This window comes from Rhipicephalus microplus, chromosome 1 (assembly GCF_043290135.1).
Source record: "Rhipicephalus microplus isolate Deutch F79 chromosome 1, USDA_Rmic, whole genome shotgun sequence".
In the NCBI taxonomy this organism is placed as follows: Eukaryota; Metazoa; Arthropoda; class Arachnida; order Ixodida; family Ixodidae; genus Rhipicephalus; species Rhipicephalus microplus.
The window spans coordinates 226,588,286-226,613,946 of record NC_134700.1 but is presented as its reverse complement, the minus strand read 5'-3'; the positions used below and the strand labels follow the sequence as shown (position 1 = coordinate 226,613,946).

Here is a 25,661-nt window from a genome sequence, read left to right as displayed (position 1 = left end):
TGTTCTGAGGTACAACTTCCACCGTGAGTACAGCCATATCAATCCATCCATCTATAAGTCCTCCCGTCGCTCCCATCGCCTCCCTGCGCGTGATTCATTTGGACATAGGTGTGCAGCGATTATGTGTCGCGCGACGCTAGAGGCAGCCTGCGCCTGCTTAGAAGCTTCCGGTTCACTGCTTTGAAGAACATGAATCGTGCGCGTGCACCATTCTATATAAAAAATGTAACTTGGGCTAATAGATGTGCGACAAAATCATGCAGGGTCTAACCCTAATCGCTTCAGAGGCCTCGGTGTTACGTGCAAGAACAGTACGGTGCTCGTCCGTGGTGGAAAAAAGAAACTGCTTTTGTTGCCATGAGCCAAGGGCTGTGTTCTCGGTGCGGTTAGGGTTTTGAGAGAGTGTCCTGTGCTAGAACCATCAATGACAATGTCCAAGCCTCCGAGTGACAACCTTACCACCTACAAGTTGGTCGTGGTTGGTGACGGAGGGGTCGGCAAGTCGGCACTGACCATTCAGTTCTTTCAGAAACTTTTCGTCACCGACTACGACCCGACGATCGAAGATTCGTATATACAGCATACCGAAATTGATGGCCAGTGGTGCATTCTAGATGGTAAGTGATGCGCTGTGCGCGCTCGGACAAATCAGTGCACACAGTACAAGTGAAAGTCATCATTGTGGTGCCTCCGTAATTCGCACAGTGCTTGTAGTTCTCGCGAATCAGTTTTCGGGGAGTCATATTGATGTTTTATGCGCAGAAATCTCCACGAATAGCTATAAAAGCTACACTCATCACAGCCAGAATCGAATGCTTATTCGCGCAGTCGGATACATACGCACTTCATAGAAACCTTCCCTGGGATTACAACATATTTGCGCCTTCTTGGACCGCACGGCTTCAAATGCGTCCTCGTGCAAGTGCATACCCTAAAAACTTGTGTCTCCACACACACTACACGCAGTAAAGCAAATCTTTGCATAACACCACGCGTCTGCATCATAGTAGAGCTTCTGTACCATGTAAAAAACGCGGGTGTGACAGCAGACACTGAGTCTTCCAACAACGCTAATATTACTGATATTAGCCGAGCCACTGCAGCACCATGCCAAGGCACAGTTTTAATGCCACTGCAGCCTTCCTCTTTGAATCTGTTTTCGTTCTTTTATTACGGCGTTATGCGTTTGCGTAGTATGCTCGTGTACTCTCAATTCCACTGGAGTCTCCAAGCTTGTGTCGCTGTCTGCTACTTGTGCACTGTAGGCAGCAAGTGTGCAACGGTTAGGTAACAGCTGACGACATGTTACGTTGTCTGTACTAGGTGCAACATTAGATCTGTTGAGGAGAATAGCGCGGAAGCGTTTGAATTTTCAATTGCGTTGTCTATGTGAATTGGCGTACTACATCGCAGACATAGCTGTCATGTGACCTTCACCTTATGTGCATCTGTTAGCTGTGCACTAACCTGGTGTTGCACATTTTAAAGTGTGAACTATACATAGTGTTCATGCGACATCACAGACAGGTTCTTGATGCCAGGTACCCAGACATGCTGGTCTCCGTGACTTTTTATTTCATTAGAGAGGGTCAGTGCAGAGGAGGACACGCAGTCGTTCAGTTCCCTCCCCCCTCACTTGTTTGTTTGTTTATGCCCCCCTTCCCCCCCCCCACTTTTTTCATTTCGCCAGCTGCGCCAAGGTTGAACATGAGGGGAAACTAGCACTAATTTGATGTCTCAGTTTTTTAATCTGCACGTTAGAGTAAAGGTTCACGTAGCGTCACAACCAGCTGGTACCCAGTGATGGCGGGCAGGGTTAGCCCAGCAGACCAGGCGGCAATTGCTTCACCTGAGCAACTCTTTCCATGCAGTGTGTCTCACATGAGTAAGAACACGATCAAGCTACACTCTTGTGTTGTTTAAGTTGAGGGGAGCTCGATTTGCGCTTCAATTTGTTCCTTAATGTCTTACAAACTCGCCCAAGTTTCCATGCTTTTAAGGAGAGCTTCTTTCTCATTGTGCACCAAGTGCAATGAAGTGGGGGATGCAGATCACTATATCCGGTTCTCTGTGCACTTTCGCTCCATAAAGGAGAGACAAATGGGCAGTATGAAAAAAAAAGGGGGGGGGGGGTGTTTCCCCACAGATACTGTGAAGACATCGTGTTTGTAGCACGTGTGCGTATAATTCGCAAGGAGAGGTCTGCTTTCTTTTTACATTTTATATGATAAACAAGTTTAAGAGTATAATTGCATATTTTTCTTGACTGTGAAGGAAAACCTTTAAGGGCAGAGCTTTTGCATATATACTCCTGCACAAAGTAGTTTGGTGTGCATTTCATAACACTGCGGCAAGTGATGGCCGAGTGCACTCAGCGTTGTACTTCGCCATAGATGCCGTTTAGCACTGAGGAACCAGTAAAAGATAGGACTTTTTCAGACTTACAAAAAGTGCAAAGTGAGAATGTATAAAGTAAGACAAATACTAATATCTCACTGGTGTGGGCTGGATCCTGTCTGAAAACGCTACTTGTTGCACGAAAATATGTTGCACGAAAAATACAGACACAATTATGAGCCTGCATACATTAGTTGTGGGATAAGCAACAATTTGACTCTGTATTCTTTGCTTTACTGCCATTTGTCTGTGCACATAGTGTGTGAACTTTATGTGAATGGAGTAATATGTGGAAATCCAGAAAACGGCAGGAAGGGGAAGATGGAAGGTTACGCTGAAAAAAAAAAATCAGTGAGCGGTGGTGTGCTTGAGGCGACATTTCGACACAGTTCGTCAGGACCCCTTCCCATACTCCTACATCCACAGTTCAACTGCTTTCTCCCTCCTTTGTTCAGATTAGAGGAGCGGGTGCGAAGCATGTACACGCTAGTGTTAAGGAAATCAGTTCTAGTGTCGAAGAAGACAAGTCTACTTGTCGAAACGTTGTCTTGAGCAGACAACTCCTGTTCACAAATTCTTTCATTGCAGTATTATGTGCTTGTTTATTTCAGTGTTGGATACAGCGGGCCAAGAGGAGTTCAGTGCCATGCGGGAGCAGTACATGCGCAAGGGGGATGGCTTCCTGCTGGTGTACTCGGTGACAGACAAACAGAGCTTTGACAACATGGGTCACTTCCACACTCAAATTCTTCGCGTCAAAGATCGCGATTCGTACCCCATGCTGCTGGTGGCGAACAAGGTGGACCTGGTGCACCTACGACGAGTCTCGGAGGAGCAAGGTCGAGAGCTTGCTCAGCAGCTGAAGGTCTGTAACCCATGTGGTTATAGGCTTTCTATTTTGTCATGAAGAAGTCGGCGGCACTGGCCAAGTGGTGCCTTTGGTCTATTACAATATAAAGAAATAAGGAAAAAATATATATATATGTGTGTGCTCGACCTCTAGATCTTTGGTGTGCCTGTCATTAATCTGTGCAAGAAAGTTGTTCTTGGTGCTTTCCACCTTAACCGTGAGTACTTTGTCACTGCTAATGTAAATTCTATAAATTTTATGTAAATTCTATTAAGAATTGAAAGTTTGTCTTTTTCTGAAATGCACTAGAGTGATGACGTAAGTGAGGAAATACACTTGGACGGGGCGCACCTATGCGAATTCTCTGTCTCTCAGGATGGGACAGCGAGGGGAGCTTAAATTGTTTCTTAATTTGTAACCAGTTATAGATAACTGTGGGTGATTTATGATTGCTTGTTAATTGTCATGGTTCTAGCATTGATGCTCCCAGTGCCCCTTAGGTGTGAAACATTTTCACTTCCGAGAACCCAAAACTCTCTCAAATGGTACTTGCAAACTTTAGCATTTTTTCTTTCAACTCTATTTCATGCAAGCATAACAGTATGGGGGCATGACACTGACAGTATGAACCTACCATATTCGTTCAATCCACTGTTTCTTTTTTAGGATCAATGCAGAAATGATGCGCACATTACGCCTTACTTGAAGGGTTCTATTTGTACAAATGATGTGTATTTACTCAGGTTGATGTAAGCCCTGATGTTCCTTTTCCCAGTTTGGGGAAACAATATGCATACTTTTATCTACGTATATATTTTAGCACAACCTACTAATCGCCTCTAAACTTATAGTTGGGCCAGTATCGGCAGGCACAGCCTTTCCCAAATCTAAAAGGCACATTTAAAATACATACACCAGCAGAAGCGTGCAATACATATTACTCATGCAGTTACTCTCTACTCTTTGCACTCTACAATAATGTTATTAATAATTGTACATTTATAATTACAAAGATACAATTGCTCAGCATACAAGCACAGAAATTAAGACCATTGAAGAATGTGGCCACAATGTTGGAACTTTATTTAAAAAAAAAGGTTGAACTGCATTGAAAGTTGTGTCCCATCTCCAGAAATTGGAGCAAATTTTATTTGTCTGTATCTTGCCAAGACCTAAAGACAATGCAGGGGCCTTTTAAGTCTGGTTATTATTAACTGGTGTGCCATGAACCTGAAAGGCTTCTTGGCATGAACTTACATGATCATGATGAAAGAACATTTTGAATCTTACTGTTATTGGTGTATAGCTAGTTACTTCAGCGCAGTGACAAAATAGCGTATCATATGCACTATATAAGTCATTGCTCCAACTCTGTGAGACATATTGGTCACCATGTAGATATTTGTGAACATAGCTGTGTGAATCTTTATGGTAGTTGAACATTGTGTGTGTGTGTGTCCAACAAAGTAGTAGGTATTCAAATTATGCAGGTTTGAATACAATAGTGCATAATTCTGAGAACTTACAGCATATTATTTAGCTTGACACTTGATTTTTGCAGATAAGCTACATTGAGACAAGTGCCAAAGACCCACCTATCAACGTGGATGCTGCATTTCATGAAGTGGTGAGGATAATTAGGTGAGTGCTGCGAAATGTTTTAACTGTGCTGGTGTCACCATTTGTTATCAGTTCTAAATTTTAGTTTTATGCTGTTCATACCTTGCATGTTTTTATGCACTCAACTGATGTCATGAAATGTTTACTCGGAGCGAGAGCCAATTTGAGTTTGATACTGTGCTGCAGGAAGCACAGTGTGGTTTCTGTCTGTCCTATTTAAATTTGTCTTGCAGTGCAAAGATGAAATGTTGACCAAGTTTACAATCCAATGCTTATGTCTCCCTCCACCTGTGTGTCTTCATATGTAATTTTTATAAGCGTTTACCAACATGAACATGCAGAAGCTTGCCCAACCTTCTTAGTTTGTTATATACAAAAATTTTCGGTATCATGCTACTTGAGTAGTCATACAACAGGGTGTATGATGAAGGGTTCACCATTTATCGTGAACTGTAGTCAGTGCAAACGAAACAGCTCTAGTCCTCTTAGACGACATTTCTAGGTTTTTAGAGACCACAAGCTTTAGTAGAAATAAGTCTTTGTTTCTTTTGTTCTTTTCATTTTACCTTTTCCACAAAAGGTTACCTTGTGGCTGGCACATTATAGCTTCTCTTGCTTTTGCACCATAGAAACAAAGCCGAAGGGCCACACTTGAGGAGTGTGGCCCTTCGGACCTGTTGTGCCTACTGACCCTCTGCTGTTTAATGACTCTCACAGAAACCAACCACCACAGCTGGATCCGAAGCGGCGGAGAAAGTGGTGGAAGAACTCCCGCTGCAACCTCCTGTAACGAGCCTGCCGTGAGCCACTGGTGTGCCCTTTCTCAACCCTTCCAGCCCTCTCTTGCCTGGCTGGGCACAATCTTTTTTTTTTTTTTCCTCTTGGTTTTGCTGGTCTTTTCGAGATACTTTACTTAGTACCATCACGGAATTGGTTTTTAGCAGCTAAAGGAAACCAATTCTAATCATTTAGCAGGCAGCTTTGAGGTCATTCCCAGCATACTGTGCTGTCTCTTCGTCATATCTTGCAGCCACAGTCGCTTTTCATGTGCAGCTGGCGTTGCCAGTGTTCAATGGCGCAGCCATTTTCTTCGTCACTGTTTTCACTTGTGAGGAATGAAACGAAGTAACTGAAGAACACATTGGAGCATCGTGGCTGCCGTCACGATCTTTTTCAGAGCATAGCTCATTGTCGACAAGGCTTTGTACATAATCTGAGTGGCCATATTGACAGGGCACGTTTAAGCTAGCCACCTTGACTTTCGTCATGTTTTGATCTCCAAACAGTTGTGCCATTGGGTTCCATTTTTTCTTTACTTCAGCAGGCGATTTGACAGCATGTGTGTTTGCTTCATGTGAGAGCTTTGGCACGAACAGGTGATTACCAGAGAAATGTGGGATGAGAGCTCGTCTGTCGGCTGTCCACCTGGAGTAAATACAATTTCGGTGTGCAAAACATGGCATACGCATATGCTTTTCAGCCCCTCCTACTCTCTTTGTGATTACCTGGATAGATTATTGAGGTGTTCATAGGCGGGGTATCATGCCTGTTGAGGGAATGATGGGTCGTAAGTGGGACAACGAAATCATTAAATAACGTTGGAATTATAAATAAATATATATATATATATATTATATGTACAAGGACCCTTGAGACTCCTTTGAAACGCATATGCTTTTCGGGTTTCTTGAAAATTGGTGTGTGTCTGCGTCTGCACAGCTGCGAGCTGTCTGGAGTGGGCGGGGCGCATCAGTTAAAGTGGGGAGAAGCAGAAAGTGTGACGAGAAGGCGATAAGGCGATCCGTAATGACAGTATTTCAAACCACTCAGAGACACTGCAGCAGCCCTCTAGAGCAATATGAAGTCACAAGATGGCGAATTAAACGGTGTCCAGAATAGTAGTACCGTGTACCTCTGCACTTGGCTTGTCTGTAAATGAAAATCGCACCAGGCAAAGCTTGTCAACCATGGTTGCATGTTCAGCACCACACGGTCTGCATATTTTTATCTGCCTTCGTTTGAATTTCCAGCTCTGGAAGCAGCATGGCTTCTTTATTTTCATATAATACATCTTATTTTTAGTCAATTTGTTATCTGTGATTTTGTGAGAAAAAGCAATGGGCTGCTCTATGTCCAAATTACAAAAGCGATGAAGATTTCAGTTGAGCAGTCAAGGCATTGATGCAGCGAGTCTTGAGAAAGGTGCGAGAGAAGGAGGAAGGAAATGCTAAAAGAAATAACAAAAGGGTATGTGTTTTGGAGCTTTACACGCTACAAGAAGGAGGTCCAAACTCCAGAAGAGATTGAACTATCTGACCGAGTTTGCTAACACTTGTATTGAAAAAAACTGTGTAACTCTGTTTGCCGAGGTAAATGGCTTCCAAAAGACGGCCAGCTGAAACAAGACTGAGATAGGTACTGTAGACAGCTATTGTAGCTGAGAAGAAGGAGATTTGAGAATTCATGAAATGCTTACAAAATAAGTGGATAAAGTTTATTTTGTCCCTCCTTGAATTCTTGCCTTTGGAATCCAGAATCCTTGAAATCCTTGAATGATTAGGCAGATATTGTGTACAAACCCTGGAAAGAGGAAATGCAGAGAGGTTAACCAGGTGCGAGTATCCTGTTTGCTACTCTGCGCTGGGGTGAGGAAAAATAAGGGTAGGAAAGAGGGCTGCACATTTGGCTACTCTGTGGAATGCTATCTTGATGAAGGCATGATAAATAGCAGCAATGTTTACGGGCACACTCCTTCCTGGCGAGTCCTGCTCAATACTTACAATGGTGCTGACAACTTTCTTCTTTGCATCTGGCAGCATTGCTAATGCTTTGCTATGGTAATGGCACGGTGTCATTTAGAGGCTGAAACTGTGTGCAATCGCAGCAAACGTTTTGTTTAGTCGTGTTTTCTGTTAGTCGATCATTCTGAGGTGTTCTCACAAAAGGCTGGCCGACATCTATAATGTGTTGAAGGCCAACAATTGTACCAAAGCACCATAACCAAAGCTTATGCATTGTTAAAATGAGTCAATCACTTGGAAACTCAATACAGTCTTTGTCAGTCTTCTCACTTTTCTGTGACAGTTTCATAAGAGCTTAATGTATGACATTATTAATATGTCATGTATACAAGCGACATTTTAATCCAGTTTATTACATTTCTTTTCTGCTAGAGAACACTAGCTCTTTTACGACTGATACACATTATCGTAATCCCCTCTCCCCCCCCACCCACCATAAAAAATCACAATGATTCAGTTTAAGTGCAATTTTCATAGAAAATTTTCTGAGTAAAGGGTTAAAAGACGGAGCTATATTGAAAGAGCAACATTGGGAAAAAACAGGTCTACTGACATCGTGCAACAAATTATCAAAAAAATGCGTAAGCACATACCTTAATGAGTAATCGCCAAGGCTTGTGACATTGGTACACAGCTTACTAAGCGGGAGTTGTGCCTGCTACGTGTATTGCTTTCAGGGTTAGCATGCATTGTATTCCAGATCGAAGCTGTCCTGCAGCAATTGGCTGCCATCATGTGGTGACACAGCTGAAAATACACTGAATATATAACCATGCTTATGGGGAAAAGAGCTATTTTTGACAAACAAGAACCTTATGCATTCAGTTATAATAAAGGAAATTTCAGTGATATGTGGTTGGTCACATAGTGTGTGTACACAAGGGATGAGAAGATTTATCTAGAGAGCATGGCCTCTTTTAGTACTGCAATTCTTGACAAATTCGATTACATTGAGCTATTTGTATCTAGGTAATAACACATAGATAGGATACTAGGCTTGCCTAGTAAAGAAGCATCGAGTGTCCTGTTTTTGCACATTTATTCAAAAAAGCATTTAAGTTTGTTTATCGTCTAGGTGGTTTCGACAACGTAAATAGAACACCTCTTGATTTATGCCATGAACGGACAATTAAAGGGAGTACTTTGCTGCAGTGTATTATAGTGCTAGTTGTGAAGGAAGTGCTTATTTTGAAATCCGGGCCCTATTTTAGATTATCATTTGGGCAATTCCATATTACTTGTGTACTTCAAGAGAGAGCTCAGTTGCTGATAATATATTACAATGGACAATAAAATGGCTTGGATACTGTACTGTATCAATGACCGTGAACCACATTTACCTTTTCCGAATCTTACAGAGAATGAGTTCATGTTCCTACATAATGTTGCAATCGTTTTATCTCCTGTTGGCTACTATTTGCAATCCATAAAACAGGACATTAGGAGTTGCAGGCAGCAGAGAAAGTGTGGACTTCATTCCAAGAGCCTCAACAGTTTCTTCACTTTAATGTGTTTGTTTTCTGCGAAGCCTAAGTTCGTTATTTCAGGCACATACTTCTACACAGTCAGAGGAGGAGTCGAGCTACTTCTCAGGCTTGCCTAGGCAGTGGGATGCACTGGGAACATTTTTTGTATTTTTGTATTTTGATGCCAGTGCCACACTACTGTACATGTTGGTAAATTTATGTTTGATGTCCCTTTATGCTACTGTTGGTATTAAGGGAAAGCTTATGTCTAATTTGACGAAAATCCAAAGGTGAATTCCTCTGGGAGATCCGGAGTGTCTGCCGAAATAACGGAGCGAGCACAAGCTGGAACACATGAATGCTTTGTGTAAAGTCACTCTAGAAGTTGTTTATGCGTAGCTCCAGTAAACCAGATCTTATTTCTGCTTTTGCTTTGTGCGTTTCCAGATGTCACAGCTGCAAAGCATGCATTTGGACCATGGAGTTGCTTAAACAGGGGTGCCATTTCCTCGTGTTGGGCTGACAAGGATGCATGAGCACATGGTGATCTCATCCTTGACGTAGCTGATGATCTTAAAGGGCCACTCATCAGGCCCCACACCATATTTTAGTTAGACAGTGGAATATTGGGTGTCTGATGAGGAACATTTTGCCACAAAAATTTTTTTAATCAGTTCATCAAGAGCGGAGAAAACAGGTTTTTTGAAGCGGCGCGAAACGAGGATGACAGGAGGCGAGCTCGAAACCCTTGCCGCTCCTCTGCGTAGCCTTCGCAAGCCAAATCTCTTCCCCACCCTCTCCAGCATCCGACCAAGAGGTTGACGTGCCCAAACAAGTCGAGCCCCCGAGCATGCGAGCGGCGTTGCTTTGTTGACCAGCGTTTTTTTTTGTGGTCTTCTGCCTGTTTCTGCGGGATCGTTTGGAAACGCTGGCTTAGACGCGGTAGAATAGATGAGCACAATGAGTGCGCGAACGCGTAGGAGCATTCCGCGGCGGTCGTCTGCTCCATGCGCTGACCGCGGGGACACGAACGCATGCGAATTGCCGGCATATTAGCCCCACATCTCGTTGCGATTCGCGGGAGGAAAATGGAAAAATGACCCTCATATTCTCTTATTGCGTGTCATTATTTATTTAGAGTTTTATTGATCTTTTCAAGCAACAAATTACATAAACTATGCATGCCGTGTTAAATAATTTTTGCCATATCACGTGCCACTGTCTGCAACGTCAGAGCAGAGTCGTCTATGTTGTGGACCAACGTCACTGCAATGCCGTGTACGTAGGGCCATTCATACGCGCACATCATGCCCTCATTCTCTAGGCGCGTGCCGGCAGAGGGGAGGGGGAGCAGCGTTCATCTTGAAATTTGACCCATTTCCGCATAGCGTGGCAAATTTCGGCAGACGTGATCATGAACGCCTCGTCTACGCATTGTGCTGGTAAGCTCAAAATTGTCAAACCTGGTCAGTGGCCCTTTAAGGCCTGCGCACAGGGGGCCATGGGACATTTCTTTAAAAATAGTTTTCTAGAGCATGTAGAGTCTTTTGTCGTCGCTTGTCAGAATTTGTGCTCTCTCTATTGCTCAGAGCAAGAACCAAATCAGGAATCATCCAGCAGAGCCGAACGACGCCATTTTATGAATGTAAACAAATGCACAGGCTTGTCGGAGGCCGCCTCAAAAAACGCTGAAGACAACAAAGTTGCCAGACTGTACCAGCGCTGATGGCCCTGTGTTTCCAGAGTTCATGTGAAATCTGTCTTTGCAAGCAAGCAATGCGGAACGTTCCATTGGAGTGAGTGATCCAAATGAGATAGTGGAATGCAGATTCTCAGTTGCAGCTCGACCAGTGGAATTCACCTTAGACAATGTGGTAGCTGTTTGTCTGCTCTGAGGCTTCTTATAAGTGTTTTATTGCATCACCTGTATTGTTTTGCTAACAACACCTCATAGTCACGGTTATCTTAGGGCCTTTGCCTTTTCTGCTTTGCCAAGTGTAGTAGCACCCAGTGGCCAGTGGATTGTACCTTGAGGGATCTCAGATTTGTGCATGTGGTGTATTTGTACCTGTTTGTGCTGTGATGGTGAGGTGTTGTGATAGTGAGGTGTATTAACAGTTGCATTTCGTATCTCTCAACCTTTCCTTTCTTCTCCCCTTTGTTTTTCATATATTTTGTTATGTATATACATATATATGTGTGTGTGTGTTTACGTAAGCCACTGATGTTTTCTTGCCTTTAGAAATTCTTGAAATGCAGCTCTTGTTTTCCATATCTGCGAGCTTTGTCTGCTCTATCTTGTTTGTTTGTTTTTTTACAATAAGAGTATCTCACAGCAGGAGCAGGTGCAGCATAATTCCTGCCTTGTATAACTTCTCGCATTTGTAATGTGAGAAGAGGGTCATAATCAAACACACTTTGGTGGCAGAATTTAATAGCACTCAAGCAAGACTCGCAATTAATTGAGCCCAGTTGGTTTTACCAAGTTGAACATAGCAGCAAATATTTTTGTTGCTTTTTTTTCATTTTGCGGCATTGTTACCTTTTATTGCTGATCATTGTAACACAAAGGCAAAAAAGTTGAAGGTCCATATTACACACCGTGAGAACGTGCTCACTTCAGTGTGTAAAAGCCTCAGATTCTTGGCGAGGTTTATTTCCAAAGGTGTTTTGTGTGCAGTTTGCTGCTATGGTTCGACAAAGGGCACAATTCTTGAGAGAGCCATCCAGATATCAAAGTGAGGTGGCGCTAACTATTGTGGTATGTGTACTTTTTCTTTCTTCATGCACGATATGTTGTTGATAATGCAAGGTTGGCCAGATTACTTGTAGCTGATTGTAAATGAAGACATCACAATTTTTTACTTTCGTATTTGCACAATACTTGTTGGTGATATTTTTTTCTTTTTTTTAGACTTTAAAAATAGTAAATTGACTGGCACATTTCTGGCTCGTTCGTAACAGTGCGTGCAAGTTATAATTGCTCCTTATAAGTGCTCCTAAAGCTCTACACAGTGTTTTCAAAAAGATGGAATTCTTTCATGAAGTGCTACTACAGCACTAAATATATATTGTGAGCAGTTTAAAGCTGCTGGCCATAAGTGTCCATAAGCCAACTTTCAATAAGGATAATCTATGAGCAGTTTTGTCCCCCTTGCCTGATTGAACAGCCAAATTGCACTGTGCTATTTAGTGTTAACTTATAATAATGTTACATGCTTGAGTTATACGGGATTATTTTTTGCCAGCTGCTTGATAGTGAAATGATATTTTCAAATGTGCTTCTTGTCTAGTCTGGTTTCGGTGTCTGTGGTTAAATTGATATATATTTATTAAGCATTGCCGTGACTTAATTACTGCAGTGCATGCCGGTGTTCTTAGTCATGTGTGCATTGCAAGCTTTCTGTTTGGATTTCAGTTCTGGTTCAATTAAGGTTGGTCAGAATGAATAGACTAATCAGAGAACTGCTACAGGCTTTTGCTGTACTTTGATGTAGTTGATGCCATTTTTGTACACATGGTTCAAAAAGTCAGCGTGTGTTGGAGTGGCCACATGATGTGATTTCTACAAAACTTTTAACGGAGCTGTCAGAATTATTTGCACACATTTTAAGTTTTACATATCAGTCTAAGCAGCTGGTCAGCGCTATTTATAATAGAGTTTTTCTTATTATTGGTTAATATAAATTATGTAGCTTGTTTACCTTTACATTCATTACACTCCATAAAGTGACCTATTGCCTGTGGTGCAGAATGTATTTTTTAGTTCATAAAACAGACATTGTCTTATAGATAATGTGTGCTCATTTCCACCTGTTTGTACCTTACACAAACAGCGCTGTTCTTCAGGTGACTGTTCAAGCTTACTCAGCTAAATACTACGATATCTGAGGTATTGTCTATATACAAACTGGGCAGCACTGTACACATGTGCAAGCTGTTGTGATGAGAAGATTTTAGCTCCACACTTCACAATTAAGTGGTGCTTGATTAATGATAGGTGCATATGTTTGAAGCTACAGTAGTTTGAGAAAATTCAATTTGGCCTTGTGGTTGTGAAGTACTTCAAAGCAAGATCATTGTTAAGCAATTTCTTTCCTAAAAGCACTCATCTAGAGTAACTGCCAAGTATACCGGCTAAAAAAGCTTTAGTACAAAACAATATCATGTGCTTTTATTTTCGTTCTATCTATGCCAAGTGCTTAAAAATTTCTCAATTACAGAAAAAGTGAAGTTTAAGATGGTATGGATATACACAGCCTTTATCCACAGTTTGAAATACAAGCGGGCATATCATGCAAAACCTTGCAAATATGCCTGCATATATATGTACATGCATGTGAGTGTGAGTGAATGAGTGAGGGAGAAGGTGACAGAAAACCAGAGAAAGTGACATTAATACACTTCAGAAGAGACTCTGTTCCTGGGACATTGGCTACTAGCACTGGTCCTTGCCACGACTCCCAAGGTGAAGCTTGCTACAAGTTGAAAATTTTAGAGGCGCAGGGGTTGTACTGCGGCCAGCCACGCCATGAGCTTTCACTATGCATTTACTATTTAATGGTTATAGCAATTTCAAGTGTAGTACTTATAGTACTTTCACGTGTAATACCAAATCCACTTCTTGTGAACTTTAGGTAGCAAGTCTCTCATTGGTAACCACCAGGTGCACTCCTGTATCTGAGCCATGCCAGCCAGACACCTCTATATGAAGGTCCCGACCAACCTCGCGCACCTGCTCTATGCAGCCATATCGCATGATGTGGCAGCGTAGTATCGCTTTCAAGCGAATGCGTCTCTTTGCGAATAGTCTCGCATATACCCAAGCCACATGTGTGGGCCCTTGTGTGCACCTACTGTATGCAACACTATTGCGTGATGTGGCAGCATAGCATAGCATTATTGTCTTGTGCAGACCTACTCCATGTAATTCTATGGCCAGGATTATTAAATATTCCAATGTTTTCATGCCATGTCAGGCAGAACAATTGTCTTGTGCACACCCACTGCGTGCAACACTATTGCCAGGATCATTAAGTGTTTTCAAACTACATTAAAAGTCTTAACTTATTTTGCTAACGAAGTTTTAATGCCTATGTAGTTGTACTGACCAATATTTACAATGAGGTGTGTTCATATTTATTTTCTCTATAAAAAAAAATTGTGATGATGCAACAACAAAATGCTTTTTTTTTTAGTGAAATGAGGAATGAGAACAAGTGTGAGAAATAGAAAAAAAAACTACAACTCTTCCTTTCTCTTGGTGGAATCGTCGCTTTTCTCTTCTTTGGCTTTGTCATCCTTCGCCTTCTTATCCTCCGCCTTCTTGTCATCCTTGGGTGGCTTGGGCCGCTTGAAGGCGGGGAAGACGCTGAAGTCTGAGCGGTCAGGGATGTCATAGGAGAAATTTTCCTTGACGAACTTGATCAGACCGAAAGCTTTGCGGATGCCCTGGAACAACTTGGGGTGCATCTTGTCCTTAGCGGATACAAAGTAAATGGTAGGGAAGTCATCGACCTGGGGGAAAGAAAAAATTAGTTTAGGTGACTACAAAGGTAGCCAAGGTTTGTTTGCAGCAGTGAGGCTTCTTTAAATATTGGGGCAGAAGGTGTTTGTTAAGTGCATTCGCCATTTGCTGAAGGACCACCCAAGTCGGCATGTCCTACTGACAAATAGCTCTGATGCTCCTTGAGAACATGTAATAAATGGCTGATTTGACTGCAGCCATCTGCAGTCTGATTCAATTGTCAATGGCGTACATACAATGCACCACAGCCCGGACGTCTGGCTTTCGCATAGACCACGTCTAGCTGGCACTGGTGTACATATACATGCACGGGTATCTTGCATGTATACTTTGTTCAGCAATAGTTGTACCTTCGCAGCTAATGACACTTACACGGCTGATAGCACAGACCATCTATTATGTTTGTATTTCATCTAGTTTTCGACCACCAATGGTTCTTACCTTGAAAATGCCTGGGAAGTCGTTTTGCGTGGCGTCGATGATGGCTGACTGGAAGCGGTCAGGAGCCTGGTAGTCTATACGGTTGTAGCAGAGTTCGAGCTCTTCGACCAGCTCGTCGCACATGTGACAGTCAGGTCCACGGAACATGATGAGAGTGTCCTTGTCTGAGGCCATTACCAGCTCCTCGAATGTGCTACCCACGACCGTGAGCACGTCCCTCGTCTGCTCACGTGGTGGCGTCTGGGAACGCACGTACTGCTTCAAGGTGCCTGCGCAGAACATTTAGCGTTCACCAACATCAGGTTTCCAGGTGTGGTCACTAGTGTTTCGACAATCACTGTACGTTTGCCAGTCTGATTCGCTAAACAATTCGTCGTCATGTGGTCGTCCCCAGAGGACGCTAAGCATGCTGCAACACAACTGAGCAATGGAAGGAGCAGGTCACTAAGAAAGCTGGCACCCGCGTTTAAGCGCCCAGAATTCAGGTAGTTTGACCACATAGCTACCCGCTTCAACGTGACTTTCACTGCACCTTTCACTCATCGCTCCCTAGTCCTGGACGTGGGTACTTGATTGTTCTCACCTTGAAGCACGGACTCAACAAAGTTGCGCAGATTTGCGCTCTTGAAGTCGTCCACTGGTGCCATGCGGTAGCGCTCGCGCTCGGACATCCACATGCCCACGTTGACCTCTGCGCCGCTGTCCTCAAGACCGAGGCTTTTCAGGTCGTCCTCAAAGTCAGTCTCGTGCGACACGGCGAACAGCACGCGGCCCTTGTACTGCTGGGCAACCTTCAGAACCTTGTGCCGGATGCGCTGTGTCTCTGCCAGCATCAAAATAGATTTTGGTACCTCGTAAATGATATTGCGAAATGCTGCCTTGACGTACATGAACTTGAACGTTCTGAGATATTGGCGGTACTGCTTCCAGGCTCTTCGAACCACTCTTATCTGTCATATATACCATGTCCCAGGGTCAGAACATATCATAGCGAGCCCGACATATGTTTCTGAAGATGCATTCGGCCATTGAAACCTTGTTTTGTTTACACCTGCTGTTATTAGCACTTTGTTCGTACTAGCACATTGCTGCTACATTGAAAAAATCACTGTCACTTTGGCGTGTATGTGAGGAGAAAAAATTATTTATCGACATGAAAACATACTTCATTCTCGCACGTTGGCGTTATTGCCCCATCGGGATTTGACTTGTAAAGAGCTTCAGTGCTCTGGCAGTGCAATTAAAGTCACTAGAAAAAGTTCCTTTTCCAGTGACTTAGTGCACTGTGCACAAGGTTCGTAAGCGTGCGCATGGTTTTTCCTTTAGGTGGGAGGGAAGAGGTTCGTCCCAGTGCCTCCACCTCTCCGGTGAGCACACCTATGATCCTGTCTAAAGTTTTTCGTACAGCTGGGCCTGCGTGCGAGCCACAAGATTGCATAGACGTCTGAAGGAGGGGGCAAGGGGTAGCTCTGGAGTTTCGGATATTTTTCTCTTTTTTTATGTAGTAGCGTATGCACAGCTTGATTAGCGCGCTGATCTCGCCGGTCGGGCTATGGCAGTGAAAGAAAGCCTGTCTATTCTGAAAGCGCCCCCTCTTCCCTTCTGGTCCACTCCCCTGCAAAAAAGTTCCATGGACGCTCTCGTACCTTCCTTGTTGTCGAAGCCAAAATCGACGTCGTAAAATACAACGACAATGGGATACTTGTTGATGTACTTCCAGAGATTGGCCACATCCCGGAAGCCGACCAGGGGAAACAGGTGCTCCTCCATGAATCGCTCCATGTGCACTTGGGTCGCATCGGGCTGCATGCAAAGGGATCACCAAAGTAGGGCGACTCGCAGCAACAGGCACGCCGTGACAATATTGTCTGGCATAGGCAGTTGTATTTTTTGCCTCTGCTGACCATATATTAATTGAATGGATCTACTGTAAAGCTTCACCAAATTGTCGCCCATCGAGGCTCCACTAAGGCCTTTGAAAGCGAATTTGCAACATTCATATGAAAACATATGTATTGCCATTGGACATTTAGAACTGTCAATGAATTGCGAGAATATAGTTGCACAGCAGTTACAAGTTGGCCGTAAGTGCTCGATCACACTGCATTTGCTTCATTTTGCTTGTCATCGTAATGCTAGAAATGAAGCAGGAGCTGGATGACTGTGTTGGGTCGAACTTATGTACGTGCAAATAAGACGGGTGTGAAATGCTAAAAAAATAAACGAGAAGTAGCAGATGGTGCGTGTATACTCTGTATGTACAACCCAACCCTGAAAGATCCCTGCTGGCATGGTGTCGCTTTTTAGCTCGAACTGTATCACTGTTTTTGTATTTGGTGATTTAGAGACGCATGTACTTCGAGACTGCTTTTAGAGGTGAAGGCAGAGCAAGACACTATCATGATGGCAATCTATCCGAAACTGCAGCCATTTCCCCTTCACTAAATTTCTTTTAAAGAAACACTGTCCAGGACGCACCCTGCTGAATGTGTAGTAGGGCTCCTCGTACGGAGACTGCAGAATCTCGGGGTGGATGAGCACGAGCGAGTTCTCGGTCACCTTGTAGTGCCTGGCCAGCTCCATCGAGTAGGTGTGGTAGAAAGTGTGACGGCCGCGCAGGTTGTTCGCTGCGAGTTCAGTTAAGGTCAACTTGTGACGTGCACAGACAAAACTTCACCACATCAAATCTTTGCTGGTACTACTGCTTACGCAATGAAGGCCCGACCACATGTACGCGTTGCGGCGCCTCAGCGCTCGCCTTTCTGACGCGGCGCCGCCACCTCTCCCTATGGAGAAAGAAGGCACTCAGCTTCAAGCAATGCTTCAAGTAGCCGCGCACTCACTCTATAGGAAGAGGGCGAGGCGCCGCGTCAGTAAGCCACGCGCTGGCTTATACGGCAGCAACACAGTTGTATGACGCCTTGTAATTGGTGGCATCAAACCGCTGCTATGTCTCGACCTTTAAATGCAGCGTATCGTATGAGTGAAGTGAAACGGGCATGCAACCAAGCAAGGACGAAATTTTTCTTCAGGCGCGGGACTCCTACTGCGACTCGTCGCTTTGAAACCGCGGTTCGGTATCGTTACTAGATGCAGGATAATAGTTTCCGCTCTCGTTTTCAGCATTTTCGAAACGTACTAACCCAACGCGATCTTTATTGAATACAACTGTGATCTCGCGGCTGAGTAAGCGACAATGGGGCATCTGTATAGGTGCACTACGCCGGCACCTACATTGTGCTTCAACACAAGGACTCCGTTAAGTATGATGCCTTTTCACACCAATCTAGTCACCTTAATTTTGCTCAAAAGCAATTCAGAAGCAGCGAGCGAAAATCAAGCGACGCATCTTCGCGCAAAGTGAGCGTCGTTCCGAGCGATGACGGGCCATCGCAGCGAAGTCGTAATATGCGGAGAAAACCATTACCCGCAGCCTCAAATTCCTTGTAGAAAGGTCCGCGGGTCTTGCTGAAAACTGCGAGCACGGTGATGGTGATCGGGTGGATGGACTTCTTGAACTGCTTCAGCGTGCTGACCTCCTTGCTCGGGTACTGGGACAGGTTGAGCATGTGGTTCACGATGCCGGCCTCCTCGCGGGGGCCGTTGTACTCGAAGCGCCGTCCGCGTCGGTACAGCAGCAGCGTCGGGTAGCTGCGCACCTCGTTGACCTCGGCCAGGCTCTTCTCCTTGGTGGCGTCCACCTTGCCCAGTGGGATGTTGTACTCCTTCAGGCGCCGCGCAGCTCGCTCGAACTCGGGAGACAAGCGGCGGCAGTGGCCGCACCTGAAACCGCAGGTGTGGCTGCTTCAGCTGGCATTTTGGCGCATGCCTAAAGGCCCGACCACACGTACGTGTCGCAGCGTGTCAGCGCGTGGTTCTCGACGCGACGCCGCTCCCTCTCTCCAAATGGAGAGGGCGCGGCACCGCGTTAAAACGCCACGCGCTCACACGTACGCATGGGCATGTGAAATTTAGCCAAATGAAGAAATCGCATGTATATATAAATATCATTTCATTAGGTTTTCTTTTTTTACTCTGGTCACGTGACCTGCATGACTGCTGCTATATACTACCAACGACGGCGCTGGTAATAAAAGAACTTTAAGAAGTACATACTTGGCAAGATGTGGACTGTCGGCAGTTAGTTCATCTGCAGTCGCCAGTGTGCTTCGGTTTAGCTGCACGTTAAAGAACCCAATGTGTCCGAAGTCTGGAATCCCCACGACACCATAGGTAAACATAAGGCAACCATAACCATAGGTGTGCACAGGGTTCCCCTTCAGGAGAGTCAGTGTTCATTGAAGCTACCCCATACCCTATTAGTTCAATGTATGGGGCATACTTTGTGCCCTCCCCGTCTTAATAGGGGAACCGGCCGCCCCAGCTGTCCCCCTGTGTGCACGCCAATATCCATAACCATGCGGCTCTAGCACGTAAACTCACAAGATTATTTTTTGTCTTGTTTTTTGTCACCATGAGCACCGCAGCGGCAACACATTCGCCCCACCAGCTGCAATAGTGAGCACAGTATATACCCGTCTGAACAACATGCGATGCCCTTACCATGGAGCGTAGAAGTAGATGAGCATCAGCTTGGCGTTGTTGATTGTCATCGTGAAGTTAACAGCAGTCAGTTCTAACGACGCCTCCGGGGGTGGCTCGAACCATGGATCCGTCTTCTCGGCCATCGCGTCGACGATGCCTATTGTTGGAGAGTGGCGTGCGTCAACGAAGTCGATGCTACGCGGAGCTTAGTTGTTCATGCATTTACAGACTTTCTTGTGGGCGGCGCCCTATCGAGCACGCATACACCCGGTGACATTCATCAGAAGCTGTTTGACGTGCGATTGTTTCTATAAGTCCAGCTTCATTATAACGAAGTCGCAACTAACGCGGAGGATTAGTTGTATCTGAAAATTCGTTCTAAAAGTGCTTTTGTAACGCTGCATTTATGGGAGGACTATTTTCCGTTCACTTCGTTACAACAGGTAATTCGTTGTGTCCACATTCGTTATTTCGAGGTTCGATTGCATAGTCATGCACTGAGTGTGTTGAGTCAAACGATTAAAAGTCGCGCCTGGCCAAGATGCGCACCGCGCATGCCCCCCGCAGGTTCGGGATCGGATCCCGGCCGTGCGAAACGCTGGAGGTCAGTTTGCTTAGATCACAGCGTTCCTCGTAATCATGCGGCATATCGCAGCCTGTACACTTTCTTTACTCCTTTCAAAAGACTAAAGAAATGTCCTGGCGTTGGCTAATAACATTGGTTATCTGTGTGGGCGGTGCGAGGTTGCTGGTCGTAACTCAATCATGAGCGTCGGCAGGATTTTCAGGGGGGTGCAGACCTGTGTTACATCGCAGTTGAGGGAGGGGGAGAGTGCTTGTGTAGGGAGAAGGGGGCAAGTGCCTACGTCCTAGCTACGTCCATGCTTATAATAATCTTTATTTTAAGCTGATCGGGGTTCCGCCACGAGAAGGACAACCCGAAAAAGTGAAAGAAGGTAAGCGGCAACCGACCTTCAGCCGAAAAGGTGTTCTCGTACTCTGTGGTGTTTCCGCGGTGCGAGAAAAAGAGCGTCGGGTACTTGTTGACGCTGAAACGGTTGGCCAGCTTCTGCTCCACAGTGGTGTCCACTTTGGCCAGAATCACCTGGGGATCTCGCCGACGAAGTGTCAGGGCCGCCCGCGCGTACTCGGGCTCCAGCTTCACGCAGTGCTCGCACCTGTACACGTATACACATAGATATCCACAACAGCGCAGAAGTAGTCTACAGGCGTGTTTGTCTCGGTTCCCATTTGTACAGAATCACTGCTATAGTTTAGAGAACTTGGTGCCGCGCTGTCTAGCTCGAGGGCGCCGGTTCGATTCCCGAGCGACGCCGGCCGCGTTTCAACAAAGGCGAAGTGCAAGAACGCCCGTGTCCGTAGATTCACGCGGACGTTAAAGAACCTTATACGTGGTTTAAGCTTCGTCTAGAGTATCCCATTATGGTGCCCTGCAGATTTTATCCGGAATCCCGATTTTTGGTTGTTACCGAAACGTGGGGGGTTGTGCGAGTGCCTGTCTGAAAAATAGTTGTATCGATTTTTTATGTCTTTTTTTTTGGGGGGGGGGGGTTATATTTCCTGCAGGCGCGCCTCATAATCGTGTTCTGGGCTATCGACACGCAAAATATTAAGTCAATTTAATTTACTGTCTTGTTTGTTTCTCGGCTTATCAGATCATGATTATTCATGATGATGTGGCATGGTCATCACCGCTTTCCACCATCCGTTATATCACCTGAACCGAGCTCGAAAGAAGTGTTATAGCATAGCAGCATAGGCTGACAACATTCGTTTTACATCCAGTTTAATTCGTCTGCTAGTACTTACGGTTCTTCTGCAGTAGCAATTGTGAACGAAAGAAACCAACTGAGAGAACATTTCCGAGCGTCATTTAGTTTGCACAACGTTAACCTGATAATGTACGCAACCGACAACGATGCACTTTTAAGACGTAGATTTGTGGACGAGGGCTCACCATGGCGCGTAGAAGTTGATGAGCATGTACCGCGTGTTGTTCACCACTTCGTAGAAGTTTGAGATGTTCAGCTTGAAGACGTTCATCTCGACCTTGACTCCCATGGCCTCGATGTCGACGTGGGTGAGCGTGGGAGCGGTGTCCTGCTCGAACTTGGGCTTCTTGGGCTTGTCCTCCTCCTCCTCGGCCGTGCCTTCCTTGGACTCGTCGTCCTCAGACTCCACCTGCACATCTCCGTCCTTCTCTTCCGTCTTGGCCTCACCCTCAGTGGTTTTGGCGCCGCTATCGTCACCGCCCTCAGTCTTCTGCTGCACAATAATTTGATCTGGACGTTACTCGCTCTGCGTTGCCTGCAGTAGCTTGAGTGCGCAGCGGGAAAGTCACTGGCGTTGCGAACTGGAATACGAAAGTGACTCGCGTTGCCTTAGCGTATTATGCAAAGTCAGCGACTAGTACTTTGCTGTTTGATGTCTCGAAGGTTGCGGCATCGAGTCCCGGCCGCATTTCCAGTGAAAGCAAAAGTGCCAGAGGTCCGTGTGCTTATCCGTATGTGTGCATTACATTAAAGAACCCCGGGTTGTCGATATTTTCGGAGCCCTCCACAACGGCGTCTGTGTCATAAAATCATATCCTATATAAAATCCTATCATATATTGAGCATATATGATATATTACTAGCGTATAGGGGACGGGTACGAGATGGAACGCGAGTCTATGCCCTTTTCGACGCTGTTCGCGTTTACGCTAGTAATCGTGTTCCATCACGCTCGACACCAATCAGCCCATGTTTGTGCCTTAGTGATGGTTTTGATGAGACCCTTTAGATCATCACTGGTGTCGATAGCACGTTCTGTTCGTGCTTATGCTATTGTAATATTTTACTTATCTCTTTATTACATTCCAGTTTGTCGAACGTCTTCAAAATTTCATGGCGCCGGATTGTGGCACTTCACACAGGGTGTGTGTATACGTAGGTATTTATTAGTTACCAGTAGGCATTGTCTGGGAGCATTACACAGTTCATCAAAAAAAATGTGGAGCATTTTTTAGTCGCACGATGTCGCGCTTCAGCGCCGTCCACACCCCACTGCGCGCCTCGCGTCTCGTGGCGGCCCAGGAAGACACCCACCAAACTGTCGCTCCAGGAGCCATTAAAGGATAAGACACCACCGGGCGTTCAGCAAGCCGAGAATGCGCAGTGGGGGTACGGACCTCTCCCCCGTACTCCTCTCCCTCGAACGCGCGCGATGTGTATGGGTATACGGTACCTTCAACCAATAGTGGGTCACAAGTCACAACCCAACATCAGCGTCCCACCACTCGTTGAAAGCAACGCCTCTCCATTTAATGAATAGGAGTAATAAAGACGAAATAACAATTAAGCGCGCCCGAACCATGCCCAATTACGAAATATTTATGTGATACCCCCCCTTCCCACACACACACAATGCGACGCCTTTACTGGAGTTCCCCAGAGAAGGAAGATGAGGGCGACTTTTTTTTTTTGAAAAAAAATGACCGCCGTCGGAAACGATGTGGTGATCGATCGTGGTGAGCATCTACGTTTCTACCAGTATCAAGAGCAGGAAGAAATGAATTCTGACTTTAGCTTGATGATTATCAGGCGACGTTTGAAACATCAAGCTTTTCACGTACCGTTGGTTCCTGCAGCTCCGATGCCAACTTGCCACTGTCCACGTCCAGGCCGGTTTCCTTTCGACCACCACCTGCAGTATGCGCAGAAAAAAAGTATGAGCCCGAGAACTGCTCATTGCGGCAGGCAGAAAACCAGTTTCACAAAAGGGCAGTTAGCTTATTCGCGATGTGCAAGTCGCTTCATACGCTATACACCACTCACACACGATGGCGTTCAAGCCCGATCATCATCAAAGTGTGACAGATTGCTTCACTTGCAACGTCTCACCCAGAGTTAACCTAAGCTGCCAAAACTACAGCGGGAACACGGATGGATTAAAGGCCATGCAACTATCAAGGTAGATTCTCGTTTTTGACAGACGTTCACGTGTTCGTGCTTGGTCATCCGTCAATTGGTCGATGCGCAATCTTAACTCCTACTGCCTTTTCGTAAGTCGTGAACGGCAATATTTTCAAACATCCCAAGCCAAAAGACACCTCCTGGTAATACGTTTACAGTCTGCAGGATGCATTAAACCATTCTCGCTGTCAACTGACGTTCACATGACGTTCGGCGATGCGTCAAGTGGTCGATCCGCAATCCAAACTCCTATTGCCTTTTAAGTCGGGAGCAGCATTCTAAAGACTCGTGAGCCAGAAGACTCACTCCGTTTCAGGAGGGTCATACGTTGGAAGACGCAATGCGCTGTACGTGGCCCGCGGCTTACGTTCGAAGTACAGAACCCGTGGACTGCGGGTTAATAAGCCGTCTAAATATATATGAGGGGCTCACCTTCGCTCAGCGTCTGCTCCATGTCACCGCACAAAACATCTCCTGCAAGCACAAATGCCAAGACCAGAAGCAAGAACCGCGTCTTCATCTTGGACACGATGGTTCGGAACGACTCTCCACCGGCAGCTGTCTGGTCCACACTGGCCACGCAGATATTCCGAATGAGAAGCCACTGGTACACGTAAGTGAATCTTATTGGTCGGGCAATTGGGATGCGCGTGTGAATGCGCGCTTTTTTTTGGGAGTGTCATTGATATTAGCTTCTTCTTTTTCTCTTCCGCGTAACAACGTTGGTGATGGTCAGCTGCTCCCAAAAGGGATTTAAAAATCCTCCATGGTTGTGGGCTGATCTCCCTGAGGCACGTAAAACCAATATATTGTTACGATCAACGTTACTAGTTTCTAGTAACGTTGGCTACGATACTGTTGTCCTTTTTGAGCCGTGTGGGCATTAGTGGGTTGGTGTCAATCATCTCAGAAGCATCATCATTATCGTTTCTCCTGTTGTCGTAAGAGAGCACGTGTTCGAGCAAAGACCAACGCCTCTTCAGACAACATAAATCTTAGTCATGTCTAGTTCACATAGTCGTAGGAAGTGTATGAAATACGGCGCTAAGAAACTCACAGAACAGCTTCAATTGAGCGGGACGCGGCGTTAATCTTGGTTCCTTATGCAATTATGCAAAAAAAAAAAAAGAAAACGAGAGGGGAGGGGGCAATAAGTAAGCAGGCAGTAGACGTTGCACATGTGTGCTGCTGTGTAAAGAAACAATTGTCGCACGTGGCTCGGAAACGTCAAGTACAGAGTTTGTTTACGCCGTAGAAAAGGAAACCGCTGAAAAGGTGTAGAAAACGAAACCGTAGAAATGCATGAAAAGAAACTGGTTGTTTTATAAAATTAGGGAACTCTGATGGCAGCCACCCTTCTCGCTGCTCCCTGAGTTCTTCATTTGAAAATACGTTTTACACTCCATCCGAGCATAAAACACACGCTTTGGGTTTTGCTGAAGCATGTCCTTCGAGACAACAGTACAAGCCCCACCGCGATGGTCTAGTGCCTAAGGCTTAGAGAAACTGTATGGGCTAAGGTCTAGGAGGATATATCCTCCTAGGCTAAGGTACTCGGCTGCTGATCCGCAGGTCGCGGGATCAAATCCCGGCTGCATTTTCGATGGAGGCGGAAATGTTGTAGGCCCGTGTGCTCAGATTTGTATGAACATTAAAAAACCCCAGGTGGTCGAAATTTCCGGAGCCCTCCACTACGGCGTCTCTCATAATCATATGGTGGTTTTGGGACGTTAAACTCGCATATCAATCAATGAGACAACAGTAGAAATATTCGCGTAATGAATTTTGCTCTTTCACGTCGTATGTTCCCTTCAGAATATTAAAACCCTTGTCGAAAACTCTTTTTGCAGCCTTTTCTAGCATATTTTGACTTCAATGTCGCCACTAAACTTGGGTGAAATGCATATCACAAAAAAAAAAAAATGTCGTAAAACGTGAAAACACTATTAGTTGTGCCAGGTGACGCCAGCTAACATGTTTATTCAATGCTTGGCGTACACGTACTCTTCATATGTCCACGCATTGAAAATAAAAATAATA

At 45.2% G+C, this 25,661-nt stretch overlaps 2 protein-coding genes across 2 annotated transcripts; one reads left to right on the top strand and one right to left on the bottom strand.

The window, feature by feature from the left end:
* The first annotated feature begins 37 nt into the window (after positions 1 to 37).
* On the top strand, positions 38 to 14,107 carry LOC119159590 (ras-related protein M-Ras). Its single transcript, XM_037412393.2, has 4 exons — positions 38 to 617; positions 3,009 to 3,262; positions 4,809 to 4,888; positions 5,585 to 14,107. Exons 1-4 carry the CDS (start codon positions 425 to 427, stop codon positions 5,655 to 5,657), a joined length of 600 nt encoding a protein of 199 aa, XP_037268290.1. The 5' UTR covers positions 38 to 424; the 3' UTR covers positions 5,658 to 14,107.
* Positions 14,108 to 14,250: 143 nt separating this feature from the next.
* Positions 14,251 to 24,141, bottom strand: LOC119166790 (protein disulfide-isomerase A4-like). The gene is made up of 11 exons (XM_075868251.1): positions 24,054 to 24,141; positions 23,282 to 23,421; positions 21,626 to 21,933; positions 20,620 to 20,825; positions 19,666 to 19,804; positions 18,530 to 18,885; positions 17,581 to 17,729; positions 16,749 to 16,905; positions 15,686 to 15,925; positions 15,103 to 15,371; positions 14,251 to 14,651 (listed from the first exon to the last, which is right to left on the bottom strand). The coding sequence occupies exons 1-11, from the start codon at positions 24,139 to 24,141 to the stop codon at positions 14,376 to 14,378; spliced, it is 2,328 nt and encodes a 775-aa protein (XP_075724366.1). The 3' UTR covers positions 14,251 to 14,375.
* Positions 24,142 to 25,661: the final 1,520 nt, after the last annotated feature.